Here is a 22001-nt window from a genome sequence, read left to right on the forward strand (position 1 = left end):
GCGTTTAGGAATGAGCATTACACCGAGGCCTGTACTCCGGAGAGGGATCGATTCGGAGGTGGAGGGTCCGTCATGGTCTGGGGCGGTGTGTCACAGCATCATCGGACTAAGCTTGTTGTCATTGCAGGCAATCTCAACACTGTGCATTACAGGGAAGACATTCTCCTTCCTCATGTGGTAACCTTCCTGCAGGCTCATCCTGACATGATCCTCCAGCATGACAATGTCACCAGCCATACTGCTCGTTCTGTGTGTGATTTCCCGCAAGACAGGAATGTCATTGTTCTGCCATGGCCAGTGAAGAGCCCAGATCTCAATCCTATTGAGCACGTCTGGGACATGTTGGATCGGAGGGTGAGGGCTAAGGCCATTCCCCCCGAAATGTCCGGGAACTTGCAGGTGCCTTGGTGGAAGAGTGGGGTAACATCAGGGACACATTATTCCATTTCTGTTAGTCACATGTCTGTGGAACTTGTTCAGTTTAATGTATCAGTTGTTGAATCTTATGTTCATACAAATATTTACACGTTAAGTCTGCAGAAAATAAACGCAGTTGACAGTGAGAGGACGTTTCTTTTTGGCTGAGTTTATAAATAGTTTATGGTTAGTGAATGCCATTTTGTGAGATACTTCTCCTTATTAGCTGAAATCATCGTTTTTTTCAAAGCAATTTTAGCTGTCAACCTAGCTGTTCGGTTCGAACAGATGCACAAATCATGGGAATTTGTTGCCCTACGCAGAACGTTTTCTCCCTCCAAGGCACGTGTTGCTCGGCAACCGCCCTGAACAGGCCTGCTCCCTCTGGATAAAGCCAGTGTAAGAATGCTAACAAACGTTTGTGCCATGAAACTAAATAAATGCTGCATTGACCCACACAACTTAAGTGTTAGATTCATCATAGTGTTGTTAGACAAAGTAAGGAAAGTGAACTTCAAAAATGTTGTTTTATTGGAATTTGCAGCTGTTGTTGGTAAGTAATGCATCTGCTAGCTTCTGATAAGACTCATGGAATCTTTATCTTGGAGTTTGCACTTTTGGGACTATTCCATTGGTTACATTGTACAGGGCAAACTAAATAAAGCTCAGCTCAAGTATTTTCACATGTATTTGACCACGGTATGGCATCAATACAGTTAGCATTATATGAATAAACAAAAAAATAACTTGAAGAAATGAAGGCAGAGAGGCAGAAACTTGGAATACGACACACTTGAATGGGTGTTGATTGAGTCCATTGAGGGCTCACTCTGTGGTAGTAACATGGGAGGTGCTTGTGCAATAATGAAATGGGGCAGTGGGTGTGTGACAGAGAGTGGGTGTGCCTGTATCTGTGTGTGTGTGTGTGTGATAGTCATGTGTGAGACAGAGAGAAAGGAGGGAGAATGTGTGTGTATTTGCTGTGTGGTGTGTGATGGTTTGCGTTGTGAGTGACAGCTCGTGTCCTTGGGGACTGCTCTCTGGGTGTCTCTGATTTTAGAATGCTCAGAAGGAGTGACACATTCAATATGGCTCTGTGCTTTTCACTGTATACTCCCTCTAAAACACTGTACTACCCAGTGTTTGCTTTGCTCTGTTATTTAAAAAACATATACAAATCTCTGTACAATGTGTCTCAATGGCCTGTGGAGACTGGCTTACATAATACATTTCGGTATGGTTTTGTGTCGGTAGGTTTGTTGTTGACAGAGCGGTTTCCTGATGCCCTCTGGGTGCTATCACAGGAAGGATGGTGTTTGTTTATTTGTTTAGGATGTCAGTGGCGTGTGTGTCAGTGTGTGTGCGCCGTTTGTGTGTGGATGTCAGTGGTTTGTGTGTGTGTGTGTGTGTGTGTGTCTGTGTGAGACTGTATCGGGGAAGGGTAAAAGGACCAGACAGATGACGAACAGGGACTGACTGACTGTGCCATCTTGCCAAACGATTCAGATGTGCGTGATACTGTAAGCACAACAGAGTACCTCCATCCACTATCATGACCATACATACACGTCTCCCCCTCCCCCCTCCTGAGCCCCTCCGGCAAGGCGGAGTGCATTAGCCCCCTGCACCCTCACGGGGGGTGGGGGGGGGGGCCTTGGCGAGGTCGAATGCTCACTCCAGCACACGCGATATGTCAGGTGCTCTAGCCCAGCTGCTCACTGCTGCCGTGAGGAAATGCACTGTAATCTCATCACCTGCGTCTCACACACACACACAACCCCCCCTCAAACCCCTCTCTACCGGTAGTGATTTTTCACACATGCACAAAAAAAAACACACATTCGCACTCAAGGGCACTTCCCTCACACACAAATGCTCGCTTACAAATACAAACATTGCACGCACAACAAACACAAAGACTACACACACACTTGCCCTCCTGTGACTCTCTGCACAGCAAGGAGGCATATCGTTGTAAAAATATCAACCAGAATAAACACGCAGTAGTAATGAAGTAGTACCATATGACTTTTAGTTAAATTGTCCACATTCTAATATATATATAAATACATAAATAATAGTACATGCCAAAAAACGACATATGGGTGTTCACAGGAATCGAACACAATATCTTGGCTTTGCAGGCTCCATGCTCTACCAACTGAGCTACAGAGGACCTCATTCTCCTCTTAAACCGCATGGTACCGTGTGGCCTCATATCCCCTCTTTACTTCCATGCAGTCTCTTTACATCCTCCCCTCTTCCCTCCTCTTTTCCCATGCTGTGGTCTTTAGTGGTTTCTATTCATGTCCAGAGAGGAGAGGGGTAGTATAACTAGAAAATGGCTGAGACATGCAGAATGCCACGCCACTGTTTAGACCCCAGCCCCAGGTTAACATGAAACTACACTTAACGCCAGGCTAGCCAGTGTGCCAAACAGCCAAACTGGGTCTGTGTGCATGTCGGTACACATTGTGGTTACCTGGCCAGTTAATGTGTGTGTGTGTTTGTTTGAGTCACTAGACCGTATTAATTATTTAAGTGTGTTGATGTGTTTGGAAAATATGGATTGTTTAAGAGTGTGTTTACTTGACCATGGGCGTGTACAGTGTAATGTCCATTTGCGTGTGCAGAGGCGTCATGCCTACATGGGGCACAAGGGCACATCCGATTTTCCCTGTTTTAAAACGTTGCATAGATTACTAAACTTCATTTTTAAGCCCACGTTTTAATCATCATTATTTAGTGATGATTTGGTGATGATAGTCCATGGTTCCTTCCATAGTGCACAATGGTGCATTTGATTTTAGCTGCCGGTGATGGGCAGGACTCTGTTTGTCAATGAATTTGATTAAGCTATGCAGCCTATTGATTCCTTCTTGATGAATAAATCAAACAAAAATGTTTTGTTGTTTCTCTGTAATAACAGCCACCTAGCAATCTTATGAAGTTGGCTTCAGCTGGCCAGCTAGAATGGGATTCTCCCAACCTCATAACTGCCTACCAAGCCATTTCTGGCTATCAATCATAGTTAGACAAGCTGCTCTCTTAGCTGGCATGCCTGCTGGAAATGTGGCTACACTTTAGAAAAGCAAGCTATTATAAATGTAATAAGACTCACATTCCTTTCAATATTTTACCCAGATTTTAGCAGAGAAGCAAATTAGGTTTCTTTAAAAAAAAAAAAAGCACCAGTCAGGAGGATACAAACAGCTCAAGAGGTATGCTTAGATACGGGGAAAAAATACTTGGTTCACAAGTAAATCAGGCACCTTATGATAATGAATCTACAAATGATCATGATATTATGATACCATGATATGTGCCTGTATTGATCATGTATGTTATGATCCCATGTACCATGTTGTCATTTGTATGTAATATCATAGGCATGTTAATGCAGTATATTGAGATGTGTGATTTTACAACAGTCAGAATGACACCCTCATTGAAATGACAATTTAACAGGTAAAGATCATTTATGCAAAAAAAAAATAAAAATGTTTTACATGGCATAAAATATTATGGTTCTAGATTGCAGATTCCATCCTCACACACTTTGTGCCCCCTCTAAAATAATGGGAGCAAGACACCCCTGTGCGTGTGTACAGTATATTGACAGTGTGTGTATTTGTTTGTCTATAGTGCTGGTCAAGTAAGTATACCGTGTGCGTGCGTGTTTGCATATCTGGGCCGAGTTTGAGTGCCTGTGGTCTAACTGATGAAGCAGTATCTTGCACGATTAGTGGCCACATTCTCCCTCCCTCCCTCCCTCGCTCGCTCCGATCCCACCTCTCCCCTCCAACCTGGTTTAAAGGGTATTCATCACGGAATCACAATTACTTGGGCTGCCTGCGCGTCATTTCCCAGCTGTTTGGGACAGCACTCACCCACCTTTAGGCTCTATTTTAATTAAGCCCAGCCCAGCCTAGCCAAGCTAACAACATTGTCCTTCTCCTGTTCAAATGCATGGTAAGACTGGAGCTTTAGGGCAGAGAGTGGGGCTGTGGCTCCCCCTGTGGACACTACTGGGACTGCAGCAGCAACAGCCATTGCACAGTACATACACAGTGGAGCGGAGTTTCTTTTGAGTTGTCTATTCCGTCAAGTAGTAAAATCTCTAGAATTTCTTTAAGAATATCTATCACAGAAGATAAACATTTGAGAAAATGTTTTTAATGATATTATGTTGTAATTGGAATGATCAACATTGTAATTATCACTGATTCAGTACTATATGTACAGCAAAACACAGTTTTGTAAACACTTCTTAAGATCAGAGTGCGATGCCTAGTACAGTTGGCATGCCGTGCCTCTGGTTGCATGTTGAAGGTGTTTTAGATTGGTTGAGAGGGAGTTTTGATCAGTTTTTAATTGGTTGGTATAAACCACTGAATGGAAGGCTTCCTGGTTCTCAGTTAAACGATTAGAGTGATCAAAGACTACACTAATTCATCTGACGCACAGTGAACCCACTGAGCAAGGGGACAGGACCCCACCCACAGGAATGTGTGTGTGTGTGTGAATGTACGTATGTGTGTGTGTTGATTCACCTCTCCAATCTGAACGTGTGTCTCGTCAACAGATTGTGCGTACGACTGAATGATATCCTTCATGTGAACGATGTGGCTCTCCTCGATGTTCTGAAATTTCTGGAACACAGAAAGAAAACACAAAGGAGTAAATATGCAGCAAATCATCCACTTACAGTTAGGAGTCACTAAACTAGAGGAAAACAAATATGCCAGTAGAAGAGTTAGGATCCTGAGTTTTCCATGACGTTTGACCTGAACAGGAAACTTTAAAAAAAGTATGTTTTGCATTTTGCATCATACCTGCTGTATTCTTGTATTCTGAAAGTTACACAGAGTATCTTGAAAACCTGATTGCTGACATGCAAAATATATCAACAATGGGACTAATAAAACAAATGCCAAAAGATTTTCCTTTAAGCTACAGGTCCAGTTGACTGCCTGCCCCTCTAGAGAATCTTTGTTTTAATTTCAACAACTTTCTACTAATGACGTGCTAGATGCCTTGTGAAAGATGGATGTAAAAAAAAATCCGCTTGATCCTTTCTTGCTTCAGCTTTCTGCTCCTCTGCAGAATCTTTAACCTTACAATTATTTCTGGTACCATCCCTTGGGTCTGCAAATATCTATTAATTTCCACAGTTTGCTGCTTCAGTGTCTTTAGATATTTTTGTCAGATGTTACTATGGTTTACTGAAGTATAATTACAAGCATTTCATAAGTGTCAAAGGCTTGTATTGACAATTTGTATTTATTTTATTATACCTTTATTTAACCAGGTAGGCTAGTTGAGAACAAGTTCTCATTTACAACTGCGACCTGGCCAAGATAAACCACAGCAGTTCGACACATACAACAACAGAGTTACACATGGAACAAACAAATATACAGTCAATAATACAGTAGAAAAAAAAAGATAAGCCTAAATACAGTGAGTGCAAATGAGGTAAGATAAGGGAGGTAGGCAATAAATAGGCCATGGTGGCGAAGTAATTACAATATAGCAATTAAACACTGGAATGGTAGATGTGCAGAAGATGAATGTGAAAGTAGAAATAATGGGGTGCAAAGGAGAAAGATAAATAAATAAAATAAATAAATACATTATGGGGATGAGGTAGTTGGATGGGCTGTTTACAGATGGGCTATGTACAGGTGCAGTGATCTGTGAGCTGCTCTGACTGCTGGTGCTTAAAGCTAGTGAGGTTGAAAAGTCTCTCCAGCCTCAGTGATTTTTGCAGTTCGTTCCAGTCATTGGCAGCAGAGAACTGGAAGGAGAGGCGGCCAAAGGAGGAATTGGCTTTGGGGGTGACAAGTGAGATATACCTGCTGGAGTGCGTGCTACGGGTGGGTGCTGCTATGGTGACCAGTGAGCTGAGATAAGGTGGGGCTTTATCTAGCAGAGACTTGTAGATGACATAGAGCCAGTGGGTTTGGCGACGAGTATGAAGCGATGGCCAGCCAACGAGAGCATACAGGTTGCAGTGGTGGGGAATATATGGGGCTTTGGTGACAAAACGGATGGCACTGTGATAGACTGCATCCAATTTGTTGAGTAGAGTGTTGGAGGCTATTTTATAAATGACATCGCCGAAGTCGAGGATCGGTAGGATGGTCAGTTTTACAAGGGTATGTTTGGCAGCATGAGTGGATGCTTTGTTGGGAAATAAGAAGCCAATTCGAGATTTAATTTTGGATTGGAGATGCTAAATGTGAGTCTGGAAGGAGAGTTTACAGTCTAACCAGACACCTAGGTATTTGTAGTTATCCACATACTCTAAATCAGAACCGTCCAGAGTAGTGCTGCTGGACGGGCGGGCAGGTGCGGGCAGTGATCAGCTGTAGAGCATGCATTTAAGAGCAGATGGAGGCTACAGAAGGAGAGTTAGTTAAGCTCGTCTGGAGGTTAGTTAACCCAGTGTCCAAAGAAGAGCCAGAAGTATACAGAATGGTGTCGTCTGCGTAGAGGTGGATCAGAGAATCACCAGCAGCAAGAGCTACATCATTGATGTATACAGAGAAGAGAGTCGGCGCGAGAATTGAACACTGTGGCACCCCCATATAGACACTGCCAGAGGTCTGCGAACAGGCCCTCCGATTTGACACACTGAACTCTATCAGAGAAGGAGTTGGTGAACCAGGTGAGGCAATAATTTGAGGAACCAAGGCTATTGAGTCTGCCGAAAAGAATGTGGTGATTTACATGAAGTTGATGCAAAGAGTCAATATTTGCTGTGTATTTGCAATACCTTCTTTTTCAAGACCTCTGCAATCTGCCCTGGCATGCTGTCAATTAACTTCTGGGCCACATCCTGACTTTTCATAATCAATGCTTGAAGTTTGTCAGAATTTGTGGGGTTTTGTTTGGCCACCTGCCTCTTGAGGATTGACCACAAGTTCTCAATGGGATTAAGGTCTGGGGAGTTTCCCGGCCATGGACCCAAAATATCAATGTTTTGTTCCCCGAGCCACTTAGTTATCACTTGCCTTATGGCTTATGGCAAGGTGCTCCATCATGCTGGAAAAGGCATTGTTCGTCACCAAACTGTTCCTGGATGGTTGGGAGAAGTTGCTCTCGGAGGATGTGTTGGTACCATTCTTTATTCGTGGCTGTGTTCATAGGCAAATTGTGAGTGAGCCCACGCCCTTGGCTGAGAAGCAACCCCAAACACGAATGGTCTCAGGATGCTTTACTGTTGGAATGACACAGGACAAGCTTTTTTCCGGATGCCCTAAACAATTGTAAAGGGGATTCATCAGAGAAAATGACTTTACCCCAGTCCCCAACAGTCCAATCCCTGTACCTTTTGCAGAATATCAGTCTGTCCCTGATGTTTTTCCTGGAGAGAAGTGGCTTCTTTGCTGCCCTTCTTGACACCAGGCCATCCTACAAAATTCTTTGCCTCACTGTGTGTTCAGATGCACTCACACCTGCCTGCTGCCATTCATGAGCAAGCTCTGTACTGGTTGTGCACCAATCCCGCAGCTAAATCAAAATCTAGGAGACGGTCCTGGTGCTTGCTGGACTATCTTGGCCGCCCTGAAGCCTTCTTCACAACATTTGAACCGCTCTCCTTGAAGTTCTTGATGATCCAATACATTTTGGATTTAGGTGCAATCTTACTGGCATCAATATCCTTGCCTGTGAAGCCCTTTTTGTGCAAAGCAATGATGACGGCACATGTTTCCTTGCAGGTAACCATGGTTGACAGAGGAAGAACAATGATTCCAAGCACCACCCTCCTTTTGAAGCTTCCAGTCTGTTATTCAAACTCAATCAGCATGACAGAGTGATCTCCAGCCCTGTCCTCGTCAACACTCACACCCGTGTTAACAAGAGAATCACTGACATGATACCAGCTGGTCCTTTTGTGGCAGGGCTGAAATGCAGTGGAAATGTTTTTGGGGGGATTCAGTTCATTTGCATAGCAAAGAGGGACTTTGCAATTAATTGCAATTCATCTGATCACTCTTCATAACATTCTGGAGTATATGCAAATTGCCATCATACAAAATGAGGCAGCAGACTTTGTGAAAATGTATATTTGTGTCATTCTCAAAACTTTTGGCCACAACTGTACACCAGTCAGGTTTCAGACCAGGTCATATAACAATTTCTGATACTTCTTTGGTTTTAAATAATGTTCTTAATTGTTTCATAAGAAGAAACACTGTGCGGCCCGTTTTATTGACCTGTCTAAAGTCTTCGACACCGTGGACCAATCATTACTTATTCAGAGTCTTTCATCAATTGGCCTGGATGTTTACCTCAATGTAGGTAAAACCAAGTATATGTTATTTTCCAAATCACGTAAAAATGTTTGATGATTTGTGCATACGTACTTTGGATGGTGCCCTCATTAATCATGCCCTTGCTTATAAATATTATATTTAGGACACGGTCCTGTCTTACTTTAAATAGCAGAAAACAAATAATTCACTTAACATTCATTCTGGTTATTGACTATGGCGATATCATCTATATGAATGCAGCTGCTACTGTATTGAAGCCATTTAACACAGTTTATCATAGCGCATTGCACTAGTGGTTAGAGCGTTGGACTAGTAACCAGAAGGTTACAAGTTCAAACCCCCGAGCTGACAAGGTACAAATCTGTCGTTCTGCCCCTGAACAAGGCAGTTAACCCACTGTTCCTAGGGCGTCATTGAAAATAAGAATTTGTTCTTAACTGACTTGCCTAGTTAAATAAAGGTTTAAATAAAAAATTAAATAAATAAAATAAAAAATGACGGGTGATCGAAAACGCAATGATGTGTACTGAACCTATCAGAAAGCAGACTGGCCCTCTTTGAAGGCTAATATATTGATGCGTTGCACACTCAATGTCTATAAAGTACTCTTGCATAAACTTCTGCCATAGCTTACTACATTGTTAACCTTCAGACGTATAAGTTACCAGACCCGGAATTGGGGGTGGCTAAACCTGGGAATCCATTCAAGCTCCACCGAGTTAGGTAAATCTGCTTTTAGTTTTTTTGTTGCGCCTCTCATGTGGAATGATATCCAAATGTTGGTGGAGTTGGTGCCTCTAGGGCAATTCAGGCGGATGTTAGAGGGCTTTTTACTGAATAATGTGTTTGTTTCATATGATTGTGTTTTGATTTTAGTTTTTCCGTGTTTGCTTTTCATGTATTGTGTAATTGATGTGTATATAGATAGGCTACGTAGCCAATAGTGTAACGGTGGTCTATTGATGTGTTGATGCAGGGCTCATCTGCAAAAGAGACTGTAACCTCAGCATGACTCCCTGCTTAATTAAATAAAAGGTTAAAAAAATATATATAAGGAAACACCAACATAAAAGTGTCTTAATAGGGCGTTAGGTCACCACGAGCCACCAGAACAGCTTCAATGTGCCTTGGTGTGCGTAGCTTATAGATAACCTACATAACTAAGACAAATACTTTCTCCTGGTCAGGCAAGACTTTGGGCTCTGTCACGGTCTACGAAAAGAGGAATTCAAAAGAGCCCAATGTGTGTGTACAACAGAACATGTGCACCGTGTCCAATGCAGGAAAAACACTGTGTGGAAGGATTACTCTTGGATTGATAAAAACACATGTATACATTTCCCTAAAGACTTCCTCTTTGTGCCCTGGCCACTTCCTTCTTGTGTGTGTCGTCTCTATTTGGGTGGTCTGGAAACGAAGGGACACCAACACAGATCCCCCTGCAGCACAAGGTGCCAATTATCCAGGGTGGGCCAGCCACAAGGAGCTGGGCTCATCTCTGGTCTCTGGGTTTGGAGCGGTCTGTGTGTGTGTGTGTGTGTGGGAGGGGGGGGGGCTCTAAACGCTGGTGTTTACTCCCATCAAGTGCTGGCTGGAGAGAGTTTGGGGTAAACTGAGGAGAATGACTATAAATAATCATAAACTCCTAAATCACATGGTGGATAAAGAGGAGAAGATGAGCGTGCCTGACCACATAAACACATACATCGCAGACACACACACACATGCTCACAATCTCGTAAAATGTGCACAAGCATGGATATAGGCAATCTCATATTCTTTCACACACAAACATCCATGATTGCTCGAGCAAACACTACCACATTTAGTGTGTACACAAAAACGCACCACACACAGAGTACATTCACAGGCGAGCACACATGCATAAACCCCAGTATTCACTTCAGCCTACACTCAGACAGAGAGTCAGACAGACAGATAAGAGACACCAACTCAAAACACACACACACACACGCAAGAGACGTCACAGAACACGTGCACCCGCGCCGTGTTTATAAGTCATGTGCACATGTGTTGAATTTGAGATGAGCTGTCGACTGTGATCTAAGGAAGCAGAGCTGTCCTGCTGTTTTCTCTGGGGGGGAAACAGAAACGCTCCCCTAACTCAAACCAGTTTGGCCGTGTGTCTCGCTGCGGTGCAGGAGGATATGGAGGGCCAAATTCTGTTGATCTGATTTTAATTTAGAGTTGATCTAATCAGCCTTTCAGATGGTTCCAATCAGAGTTTTCCACAATGATTCAGTTAGGGAGGAAAAAACAAGCTGGAGATGATAAAGGCATGGAACGCAGAACACACACAGCACGGAATACTGAGTGGTGGACACACACACACAGTCCCTTAGAACATGCACACAAAGCACATAAGAGTACAGTACACCACACACAAAAACAAGAAACACACAACCACATTCTACTGTGGTACTAGAAAGTGCACGGAATAACCAAATCACACAAACCCACACCTGCGCAGTTTCAGCCATCTTCTGTTCAAACTCGGACTTGGCTGTGGCGTATTTCTCCACAAGGCCCTTGTAGGCTTCTGTGGCTTTCTTGGCCTTGACTCCCGCCTGCAGAGAACAGAGAGAGACAGACAACAGGAAAATGGCCATCTGTTCTCATGTGTCACCATCAGCATTAGAGTCGCACAGTGCTCTATGGAGCAACAGATCTCGCCAGACCAGAGACACCAAACTACTACTCACAACAACCAACCACAGTATGTGATTCAGAAACAGATTGTGGCAGTAAACAGTTCTTCTGGCTTTACTATTACGTATGTACATAATGACAGAATTGGGTATGGAAATGGAGACAGAGAATGGGCTAGTGATAGGAGGTATTGGGAATCTACAGCTGCACACTTATTGTCTTCGGTTGTCTACCACATTCCCACCTTGTCCACATTGCTCTGTGTGGCTCTCTCTTATAGTAGTTTGGTCTAGTGTACTTAAGTCTAGTGTACCTTGTCCACTTCTCTCTGTGTGGCTCCCTCCTTGCGGAGTCTCTCCTGATCCACAGTTTTGGCGTTGTAGTTCTCCTTGGACTTCTGTAAGGCCACCCCGGTTGTCTGGATGGTCTGTACTGCCCCATTAGTGGATGCCACCTCCTCCTTCGTCTGAACAAGGCAGGGGGGGAGACAACAACCATTAAAACAATCACGTTAGTATAGTTTGAAAAGCCTATTTTTTAAAACCGCCTTAACAGCAACAAAGATAATTAAAATAGAAGAGATTGGTTAAAACCACATTCGCATGAAGAGAGGGAGAGAGAGATAGGCGCTGTGTGTGACAACATTTTTGTCATGCTGAAAGCACAAAACACATCTCCGCCACTAATTCACAGTCCCTGTTTTCGTTCGTTCGACTGGGACCTCCTGACTCATGCATGAGAAGACGCTCCGACATTGGAGGCTGCCGAGGAAAGGACGGCTCATCATAATGTCTGGAACGGAGCGAATGGAATGTCATCGAACCATGCGTTTGATCCCTTTGATACCATTCCACCTAGTCCGCTCCAGCCATTACCACGAGCCCGTCCTCCCCAATTAAGGTGCTACCAACCTCCTGTGCGCTCCGAGTCTAAATCGAGCATGGAGAGAGAGAGAGGCGTCTAAAAATGCAGGCTTCAAAGCACAGCCCTGGCACGACAGCAACAACTAGCCTAGCTACTACTGATCAGCAGACTTTGGCAGGCTAAAAGACTGATCAAACAGAGCCCCTGCTTTGTTACTCTCTAGAGAAATGAAATGATTAATCACAAGCAGAACCTCATGGTTAATTTAGGAGGCTCCTCTAGAGTAGTGACATCATGTCTGCAAGCTGATCAGGGGTGAGATCATTCAGGATGGGACATTTTCTATAACAGAATCAATAAAGAAATAAATAGAACTCAGAACGGGTAAACACATTACACGTTAACTGGAAGATGGGTCAGATCCACAAGCAGGGAGGGAAGACTGATCAAGCTCAACAGCTACACAGTGTGGCTACTGCAGGCAGGACAGTGAATCCCAGACAGAACACACGCATTCTCTCCAGAATCTGTAGAATCACTCTACTAAAACCATTCCCCATAGTGGTGACTGAAAGGAATCAACTTTATTGATCTTGAGGGTGAACATAGGTTTGTCCCCAGCAGCAGCCTACGTGGACAAACAGTACAAACACACAGACACACAAAAGGACAGACTAGCTGATGCCTAAAGGTACAAAGCAGTGGTGCTCTGTAGCTCAGTTGGTAGAGCATGGCTTTGGCGTTTGCAATGCCAAGATAGTGGGTTCGATTCCCGGAGCCAACCATACATTCAAAATGTATACACGTACGACTAAGTTGCTTTGGATAAAAGCATTTGCTCAATGGCATATTATTAGTGTGTTGTTGTGTGCAGTTCTCCATGCCATACCTTTTTGTGGACCTTGGCCTGATCGTCCACATACTTCTGCACATCTTTGATAAGCTCCTGTAGCTTCCTCACTAGCTCCAGGTGGCAGCTGGCCAGCTTCTCTGTGGACGTCTTAAACACATCCCACACCGGGGCAAACGTCCTGCAGGACACACATGGGCACGCAGGCACACACACTTTATTTACTGGAGTGTGTTCAGTGGCGCATTCAGGGAAGACTTTGTTGTCTTTTAAATAGGGAGGGTTGATAGGGAACACAAACTCAACGCTCTTCCCCAAAGTCCCCACCAGGATAGTAAAAACAAGGAAAATTGTCCCTTGCGAGGACATTTCACACGTCCCCGTAGGGTTAGAATTAAGGTAAGGAGCAAGGTGGAGTTAGGTTTAGGGTTTGGGTTACAGGTCCGGGAAAATAGGATTTTGAATGGAAATCTATTTTAGGTCCTCACGAGGATAGAAAAACAAAATGTGTGTGTGTGTGTGTGTGTGTGTCTTACCCAAGCTGAGAGAAGTTGCCAGCTGACTTGGCAAGTTTGGTCATTGACCTGGCATAGACCTCTTCTATGGTAGCCCTAGAGGGACAAAACACATCACGTCATTACCTTCGTCATTTTTACCTACTGAAGTCAGTAACATCACTCAGTATGCGTTCCAAATGGATTCCCTATATAGTGCACTACTTTTGACCCTATGGGCCCCTAGTCAAAAGCAGTCCACTGCATAGGAAACAGGCTGCTATTTGGGATTCATCCTCAGTCTCTTCTGAATAAGTTCAACCAATATAAATCCAACAACACGGTATTAAAAGCCCTCAAAACCTCTACCAGTTGTAATGAGTTTTAATTGAGTGATTACAAGTACTGTACATGTAAGTCAAAGCATAAGACAACTCCACTCCCACAAAAAACACACACACACACATAACATATATGTTTGACTGCAGGCACAAAGTTGAGTATTGCTTGGGCTTTGCATTGACTAAGTGTGGCTCATCTAGTAGCGAGAGCTGCTCGTCACAGTCTCCCATCTAGTGTCATATCGAAGCACAGAAAGGAAAGAATTGCCCATCCCTCCCCTTCATTCCTCCCTCATCATCCCCCATTTCTCCTGCATGGAAGTGACAGAAGTAAAAACTTAAAACGTTGGTTTAGTGGAGGCCTGAATTATGCATGTGTCATTTACTAAGCCTCCCACTGCAGTCACGTCAGCACAGGAGGAGAAGAGGGTCAGGCAGGGGGAGCGGGAGCAAGCACGCATTCGCACGGCACACACGTACTCAGGCAGGCACAAAGACAGAACCTACCTTCACTAACAGATATTAGTGTAACTTAGCCTAGATGCACAGGAACGCAACCAAACAAAGGTTTATAGAATTGATTCTAGACAGGTTACCATGGTTGGTCAATAATAAAATAGCCCCAGTTCCCAAATCCATAACTCAAGGCTCTCACAAAGACACACAGAAAAATACATGACTCTACAGAGAATAAACACACTCCAGGTGTGTAAATACTCTCTGGGCCAAGACAATTCTCCCCTCCTAAAAGCTCATTTATGCTTGATCCAAAAATGTGGTCGGAGGCTCCGTATGGATGGTGTGATGGAGCCACCGGAGGCACGTAGCGGCCAAATTGAGCTCTGTACCGCATCACCGTGCGCCTCTCAAATGTTGTAACAATGCGGAGGGCTCCGTATAACTCTGCATTGACATGATTGGTTGATGGTAGGTGGAGGGCGGGAGGTCCTGTATAAACACAAACTCACTTCCTTGACAACTTCCTTCACAACAGCTCTGCACTTCTCCGCAAAGTGCAAGAAGTATGAATGACCGGTCTTCTGCAGAGGCCACATCTCCATAAATTCTTGCACGGCCAATGCAGACGTCGGATTGACCGTGCAGCGCCTTTGACTCACACAGACCTGCCTGCACCCCTCCACTCCAAACTAAAACACTCAAAGTTACTGACCAAACCTCACTGAAATCTATTTATCTTTGACTTAAACATTGATTGCTCAAAACATTAAAAGACACCTGCTCTTTCATTGACATAGACTAACCAGGTGAATCCTATGATCCCTTATTGATGTCACTTGGAGACATCAATAAGGGATCATAGATGAAGGAGGAGACAGGTTAAAGAAGGATTTTTAAGCCTTGAGACATGGATTGTGCATGTGTGCCATTCAAACGTTGTATGGGCAAGACAAAATATTTAAGTGCCTTTGAACGGGGAATGGTAGTAGGTGCCAGGTGCACTGGTTTGTGTCAAGAACTGCAACGCTGCTAACTTTTTCACACTCAACAATTTCGCGTGTGTATCAAGAATGGTCCACCACCCAAAAGATATCCAGCCAACATGACAACTGTATGAAGCTTTGGAGTCAACATAGGCCAGCAGAATTAAGGCTGTTCTGATGGCAATGGCAAAGGGGGGGGTGCAACTCAATATTAGGAAGTCGTCCTTAATGTTTGTATACTCAGTTTATCGATAGATACTAGTTAACAACTCCCTGCAGGATGAATATTGGTTGTGTGTTTGAGAGGCCTGGGAAACAGGCCACAGTGATAACAGCAGGCGATCACTTTAAACAATACAGTACTGTAGGTGCATGTCTGTTTCTGGCCACCAGAGGGAGTCACGGTGCAGTGTTTCTGAGATATGAGAGACTTCCTCAGGAACGGTCTCAGAAAACCCAGATCCAGTCACATGAGAAGAATGATTCTGATGGGTAGGTAAGTGTGCAAGATGAGTTTCAGTTTCACAGAGGAGTAAAGATATACCATAGGCCTAATCCTCAGATGTAGGCTAGTAAAAGCTACCCGTCTACACCACAGGCCGTGTCTACACTTGCCACTTGCATGTGACTTCTGCTATCAGAATATGAATATCGTATTGAAAAGACGGGTCAAGACCCACAAAAGTCGCATTGCGGTCTGATTGTGTTCAGGTCCGGCTGAGCACCTCAGGAGGTGGTCAGGGATGCATTGTGTGTGGATTTCTCCTCAGTCTAGACGCAATCAGGCTTCCGAAAGTGCATAAATTGGGCGACGTCATCAGCACTCGGACCACACGCCTCCAGAAAACGTGTTTTTGGAGCGAGGCGCCTTTTCATTATAGTGTTGGAGGAAATGTGTTCCTACGTGTGAGGAACGTGTTTGCTAGTCTTGTAAATTCTAGCCAGCTAGCTAATATTTAGAACAATTATTTTTTTTAGACTAGAGCTATGCTAACCAGTTTGGGGTGCGGAGAGTTAGAGGGACATGAACAAAGGCAAACAAATATATATATGTTTTGTTTGTTAAGGAGCTCAGGTCATGCTTTCAACTTACTCTTGAAAGTATTATAGATGGAATGCACAAGGTGCAATTTCAAAATTGGGTAGTGCATCAGCAGTTTTCCTCGTCATGTCACTCACTGCAGACCTTAGAGAGCTACACTGAACAAAAAGATAAATGCAACATGTAAAGTGTTTGTCCCATGTTTCATGAGCTGAAATAAAAGATCCCCGAAATGTTCCATATGCATTTTGTGCACAAATTTGTTTACATCCCTGACAGGTATCAAGAAGCTGATTAAACAGCATGATCATTACACAGGTGCACCTTGTGCTGGGGGGGGGGCAATAAAAGGCCACTCGAAAATGTGCAGTTTTGTCAGATGTCTCATGTTTTGAGGGAGCGTGCAACTGGCATGCTGACTGCAGGAATGTCCACCAGAGCTGTTGGCAGAGAATGATTGTTACCATAAGCTGCCTCCAACGTCATTTTAGAGAATTTGGTATTTCCTAATGTTTGGTATACTCAATGCATTTTGGTGAGTACAAACGTCTGTGGAGAAAGTAGATGAATATTGCAGCATTTCATATCACCCATTACAGTCCCCTTTAGCTCCTCTACTCAACACAGAGAATTTGCTGTGGAAGGTGTCTGCGGTGTAGCCCATTCACACAGGCTTAGGCCTATTTAGGCCACACCATACAGTGTAAAACACTGGCCTAGTGGACTGCATAACTGTAGTGTCTAAACCATAACAAGACCTTAATCCTACCTTTCTTGCCAATTCCTCTCACACCTTGAGATGTCTTGCATTGTGTCTGAGCTCTATATTTATAACCTCATCTTCTAAAATCTACAGGAATTCCACCATCAAATTCTACAGGAATTCCGAATGCTTACCTTCAGGCCAGGCTGGCCCACACAGAAATGTGATCATCACTTTTTCCCTCATGCCACCCTTTTTTCCACTCATGCCACCCTTTCATCATTAGGGAACCAGTGCTTCCCCTAGGATGTTTTTCAGCCGCGGTGGCAGGTTTAGGGGGAAATGTGGTGCTGCTAAATGCAGTTAAATATAAATATACTGAACAAAAATATAACACACAACATGCAACGATTTTACTGTTACAGTTCATATAGGTGCGGCAGCGTAGCCTAGTGGTTAGAGCGTTGGACTAGTAACCGGAAGGTTGCGAGTTCAAACCCCCGAGCTGACAAGGTACAAATCTGTCGTTCTGCCCCTGAACAGGCAGTTAACCCTCTGTTCCCAGGCCGTCATTGAAAATAAGAATGTGTTCTTAACTGACTTGCCTGGTTAAATAAAGGTTAAAAAAATATGAGGAAATCAGTCAATTGAAATAAATTCATTAGGACCTAATCTATGGATCATTCTTGATACACACAGGAAACAGTTTAGCGTGAAGAACTAAACCAGAAGAGTTGCAGTTCTTGACAGACACTAACCGGTGCGCCTGGCACCTACGTTCAAAGGCACTTTATATTTTGTCTTGTTTACCCTCTGAATGGCACACATACACAATCCATGTCTCAAGTCCTAAAAATCATTATTTAACCGGTCTCCTTCCCTTCATCTACCCTGATTGCAGTGGATTTAACAAGTGACATCAATAAGGGATCATATCTTTCACCTGGTCAATCTATGTCATGGAACCAGCTTAATGTTTTTCCCACTTAGTGTATAAGTCAAGTGATTGATTAACTACAACACTGGTTCCCTCTACAGCAAATAGGTTGTCTAGCCCTAGTCTCACAATTATTTTAACCTACTTTAAGTGATTGATTGACTTGAGAATGTAATTTGGTTACTAATGAAAAAGTGAGCATGTTGGGGGAAAAAAATTTGAAAATAGGTTCCATAAAGTCTTGAGAAACTTCTGTGTCTATAAATCATCTATCGATGTCAATGGCAAATGGGTGCAAATCTTGAGATGCGTGTGAATCTCAAGTTAGGGTTAGGCTATGAACGAATGCCAAATAACAAGTCAAACAGAAAATCCCCAACATTTAATTTGCATAACCATTGAACTGGAAGACTGAAAACAACACCTGCACTGAGAGAAAGCCAGACTGAACATGAAATGTTTAAACAGATGGTCAACTCAAAGGTAAACTAGAAAAAGAGGGCTGAGTAACTTTGAAAGTAAGCCTCGAGATTCAAATTCACCTCTGTGATGAGAAATACAACATTGGGTTAAAAGGCTCAAAATGAGAGTGAGTGGAAGTTTAACTAAGAAAACCCCATAGCCTGGTTACAACCATCGTTAGCACATGAGATAGCATAAAACAGATGTGGAACCAGGCTAACCAACAACGTACCTTTCTCTGATGAAATCAGTAAGTTCCTTGGAGGAGATTTGGCCATGCTTCATGTTATGGTAGAGGACATCAAATCCATTGTTTTTTTCACCCTGGGGTAAAAAAACAACAACAAACAGATGGTTAGTAAACTGAAATACCAGTAGGCAGTAAGCCTAAATCCACTGAGAACATCAAACACTCTATAGTGTTCCCTTGACTTTGAGTTAAGCGTTTCCTCCATGCTTTACCGCGCTGGCATTCTCCACTATCAGCGTTCTCATGGTCTGCATGGCTGTCAGCTGCATCCTCAGCAGCCTTGACTGGTCCACCATAGTCATCCTGGCCATAGTGTTCAGGTTCTACTATGCTCCCTATACAGTTCTATGGTCCCTAACAGAGTTCTATGGTCCCTAGAATACTTCTAACGGTCCCTGTACGATTCTATGCTGCCTAAAACATTTCTACAATCCCCATAGATTAAACATGTTCCGAATAACGTCGATGGAGCAGGTTGATGATAGGTCTTCAACAGTCAGACTGTGTCGATAGTGGCCCCATCTGTGACAGTGGACGACAGTGTTTGTTTGTGTGTCAGTAACCATCACTACTCTGGAGAAGGGTGTCCAGTTGCACCACGGGGATTTAAAAATGCATTAAAAATGCATCACTAGGGCTGTGACGGTCATGGAATTTTGGATGCTGGTAACTGGCCAGGCAAATGGCCACGGTTTTTGTAATAACTGCACCTTGCTTGCACCTTTCTGTTTCAGCAAGGAGCAACAAAGTCTCATCACGTTAAGAGTCCATGTACCGCAGAAACATCCATCTTCAGTCAACTGTTAGTTAAAAAATAATATATATATTATTTTTTAACTAACGGTTATTTTATTTTCATGACGGCCTTCATCTGTAACCGTCGGTTACACAGTAATTGTGCCAGCCCTATACACCACCACTCAATAATTAATATGCCGTGGACATGTGTAAAACTGTCTGTTTGGCTAGTTTAAAAATGTCGATCTGTAGTTCAAACAATAAGAAAGTGACCACCCCGCCTCTGTTTTGGTAAATAGCTGAGGGATGAGGCTGGAGAATTGTAACTACCAGGAACTACTGTTCCTGGGGTCCAGCAACATTAAGGAAGTTATATACAATTTAAATATTACATGACATAACACTTTTCACAGCACAGTAAGTGTGTTCCCTCAGGCCACTACTCTACTATCACATAGAGTGGGGCAAAAAAGTATTTAGTCAGCCACCAATTGTGCAAGTAATTCCACTTAAAAAGATGAGAGGCCTGTAATGTTCATCATAGGTACACTTCAACTATGACAGACAAAATTAGAAAAAAAAATCCGGAAAATCACATTGTAGGATTTTTAATTAATTTATTTGCAAATTATGGTGGAAAATAAGTATTTGGTCACCAACAAACAAGCAAGATTTCTGGCTCTCACAGACCTGTAACTTCTTCTTTAAGAGGCTCCTCTGTCCTCCACTCATTACCTGTATTAATGGCACCTGTTTGAACTTGTTATCAGTATACAAAACACCTGTCCACAACCTCAAACAGTCACACTCCAAACTCCACTATGGCCAAGACCAAAGAGCTGTCAAATGTCACCAGAAACACAATTGTAGACCTGGACAAGGCTGGGAAGACTGAATCTGCAATAGGTAAGCAGCTTAGTTTGAAGAAATCAACTGTGGGAGCAATTATTAGGAAATGGAAGACATACAAGACCACTAATAATCTCCCTCGATCTGGGGCTCCATGCAAGATCTCACCCCGTGGGGTCAAAATTATCACAAGAACGGTGAGCAAAAATCCCAGAACCACACGGGGAGACCTAGGTAATGACCTGCAGAGAGCTGGGACCAAAGTAACAAAGCCTACCATCAGTAACACACTACGCCGCCAGGGACTCAAATCCTGCAGTGCCAGACGTGTCCCGCTGCTTAAGCCAGTACATGTCCAGGCCCGTCTAAGGTTTGCTAGAGAGCATTTGGATGATCCAGCAGAAGATTGGGAGAATGTCATATGGTCAGATGAAACCAAAATATAACTTTTTGGTAAAAACTCAACTCGTTGTGTTTGGAGGACAAAGAATGCTGAGTTGCAGCCAAAGAACTCCATACCTACTGTGAGGGTGGAAACATCAACATGGACTGATCCGTGTAAAGGAAAGAATGAATGGGGCCATGTATCGTGAGATTTTGAGTGAAAACCTCCTTCCATCAGCAAGGGCATTGAAGATGAAACGTGGCTGGGTCTTTCAGCATGACAATGATCCCAAACACACCGCCCGGGCAACGAAGGAGTGGCTTCGTAAGAAACCTTTCAAGGTCCTGGAGTGGCATAGCCAGTCTCCAGATCTCAACCCCATAGAAAATCTTTGGAGGGAGTTGAAAGTCCGTGTTGCCCAGCAACAGCCCCAAAACACCACTGCTCTAGAGGAGATCTGCATGGAGGAATGGGCCAAAATACCAGCAACAGTGTGTGAAAAGCTTGTGAAGACAGAAAACGTTTGACCTCTGTCATTGCCAACAAAGGGTATATAACAAAGTATTGAGATAAACTTTTGTTATTGACCAAATACTTATTTTCCACCATAATTCGCAAATAAATTCATAAAAAATCCTACTATGTGATTTTCTGGATTTTTTTATTCTCATTTTGTCTGTCATAGTTGAAGTGTACCTATGATGAAAATGACAGGCCTCTCATCTTTTTAAGAGGGAGAACTAAATACTTTTTTGCCCCACTGTACCTACAATACAAAATCCATGTGTACGTATGTGTAGAGTGCGTGTCTTATGCATGTGTCTCTCCCCACTGTTCCATAAGCTGAATTTTTATCAGTTAAAAAAAATCTGATTCTACTGCTTGCATCAGTTACCGGATGTAGAATAGAGTTCCATGTAACCACGGCTCTACAAAGAACTGTGCGCCTCCCATAGTCTGTTCTTGACTTGGGACTGTGAAGACACCTTTGGTGGGATGTCTTGTGGGGTATGCATGGGTGTCTGAGCTGTTTACTAGTAGTTTAAACAGACAGCTTGGTGCATTCAGCATGTCAACATTTCTTACAAAAACAAGTAGTGATGAAGTCGATCGCTCTTCCACCTTGAGCCAGGAGAGATTGACAGTCATATTATTAACGTTAGCTCTCAGGTGTACATTTAAGGGCCAGCCGTGCAGCCCTGCCCTGAGCCAATTGTCATTTTGGAGGTCCCTCCTTGTGGCACCTAACCCGACACGACTGAACAGTAGTCC

At 43.4% G+C, this 22001-nt stretch overlaps 1 protein-coding gene across 9 annotated transcripts in view; it reads right to left on the reverse strand.

Moving 5' to 3' along the window:
• Positions 1 to 22001, reverse strand: part of fcho2 (FCH and mu domain containing endocytic adaptor 2) — a 101002-nt gene that overhangs the window by 52382 nt on the left and 26619 nt on the right. For all 9 annotated transcript variants that reach the window (XM_031808838.1, XM_031808836.1, XM_031808842.1 and 6 more), the window contains exons 2-7: positions 18740 to 18831; positions 13623 to 13697; positions 13126 to 13267; positions 11686 to 11838; positions 11186 to 11290; positions 4971 to 5069 (exon numbers count right to left, since the gene is read on the reverse strand). In XM_031808838.1, coding sequence (XP_031664698.1) covers positions 4971 to 5069; positions 11186 to 11290; positions 11686 to 11838; positions 13126 to 13267; positions 13623 to 13697; positions 18740 to 18831 — 666 coding nt within the window. The remainder of the gene's footprint in view (positions 1 to 4970; positions 5070 to 11185; positions 11291 to 11685; positions 11839 to 13125; positions 13268 to 13622; positions 13698 to 18739; positions 18832 to 22001) is intronic.

The sequence above is a fragment of the Oncorhynchus kisutch genome, linkage group LG29 (assembly GCF_002021735.2).
Source record: "Oncorhynchus kisutch isolate 150728-3 linkage group LG29, Okis_V2, whole genome shotgun sequence".
NCBI classification, from domain to species: domain Eukaryota; kingdom Metazoa; phylum Chordata; class Actinopteri; order Salmoniformes; family Salmonidae; genus Oncorhynchus; species Oncorhynchus kisutch.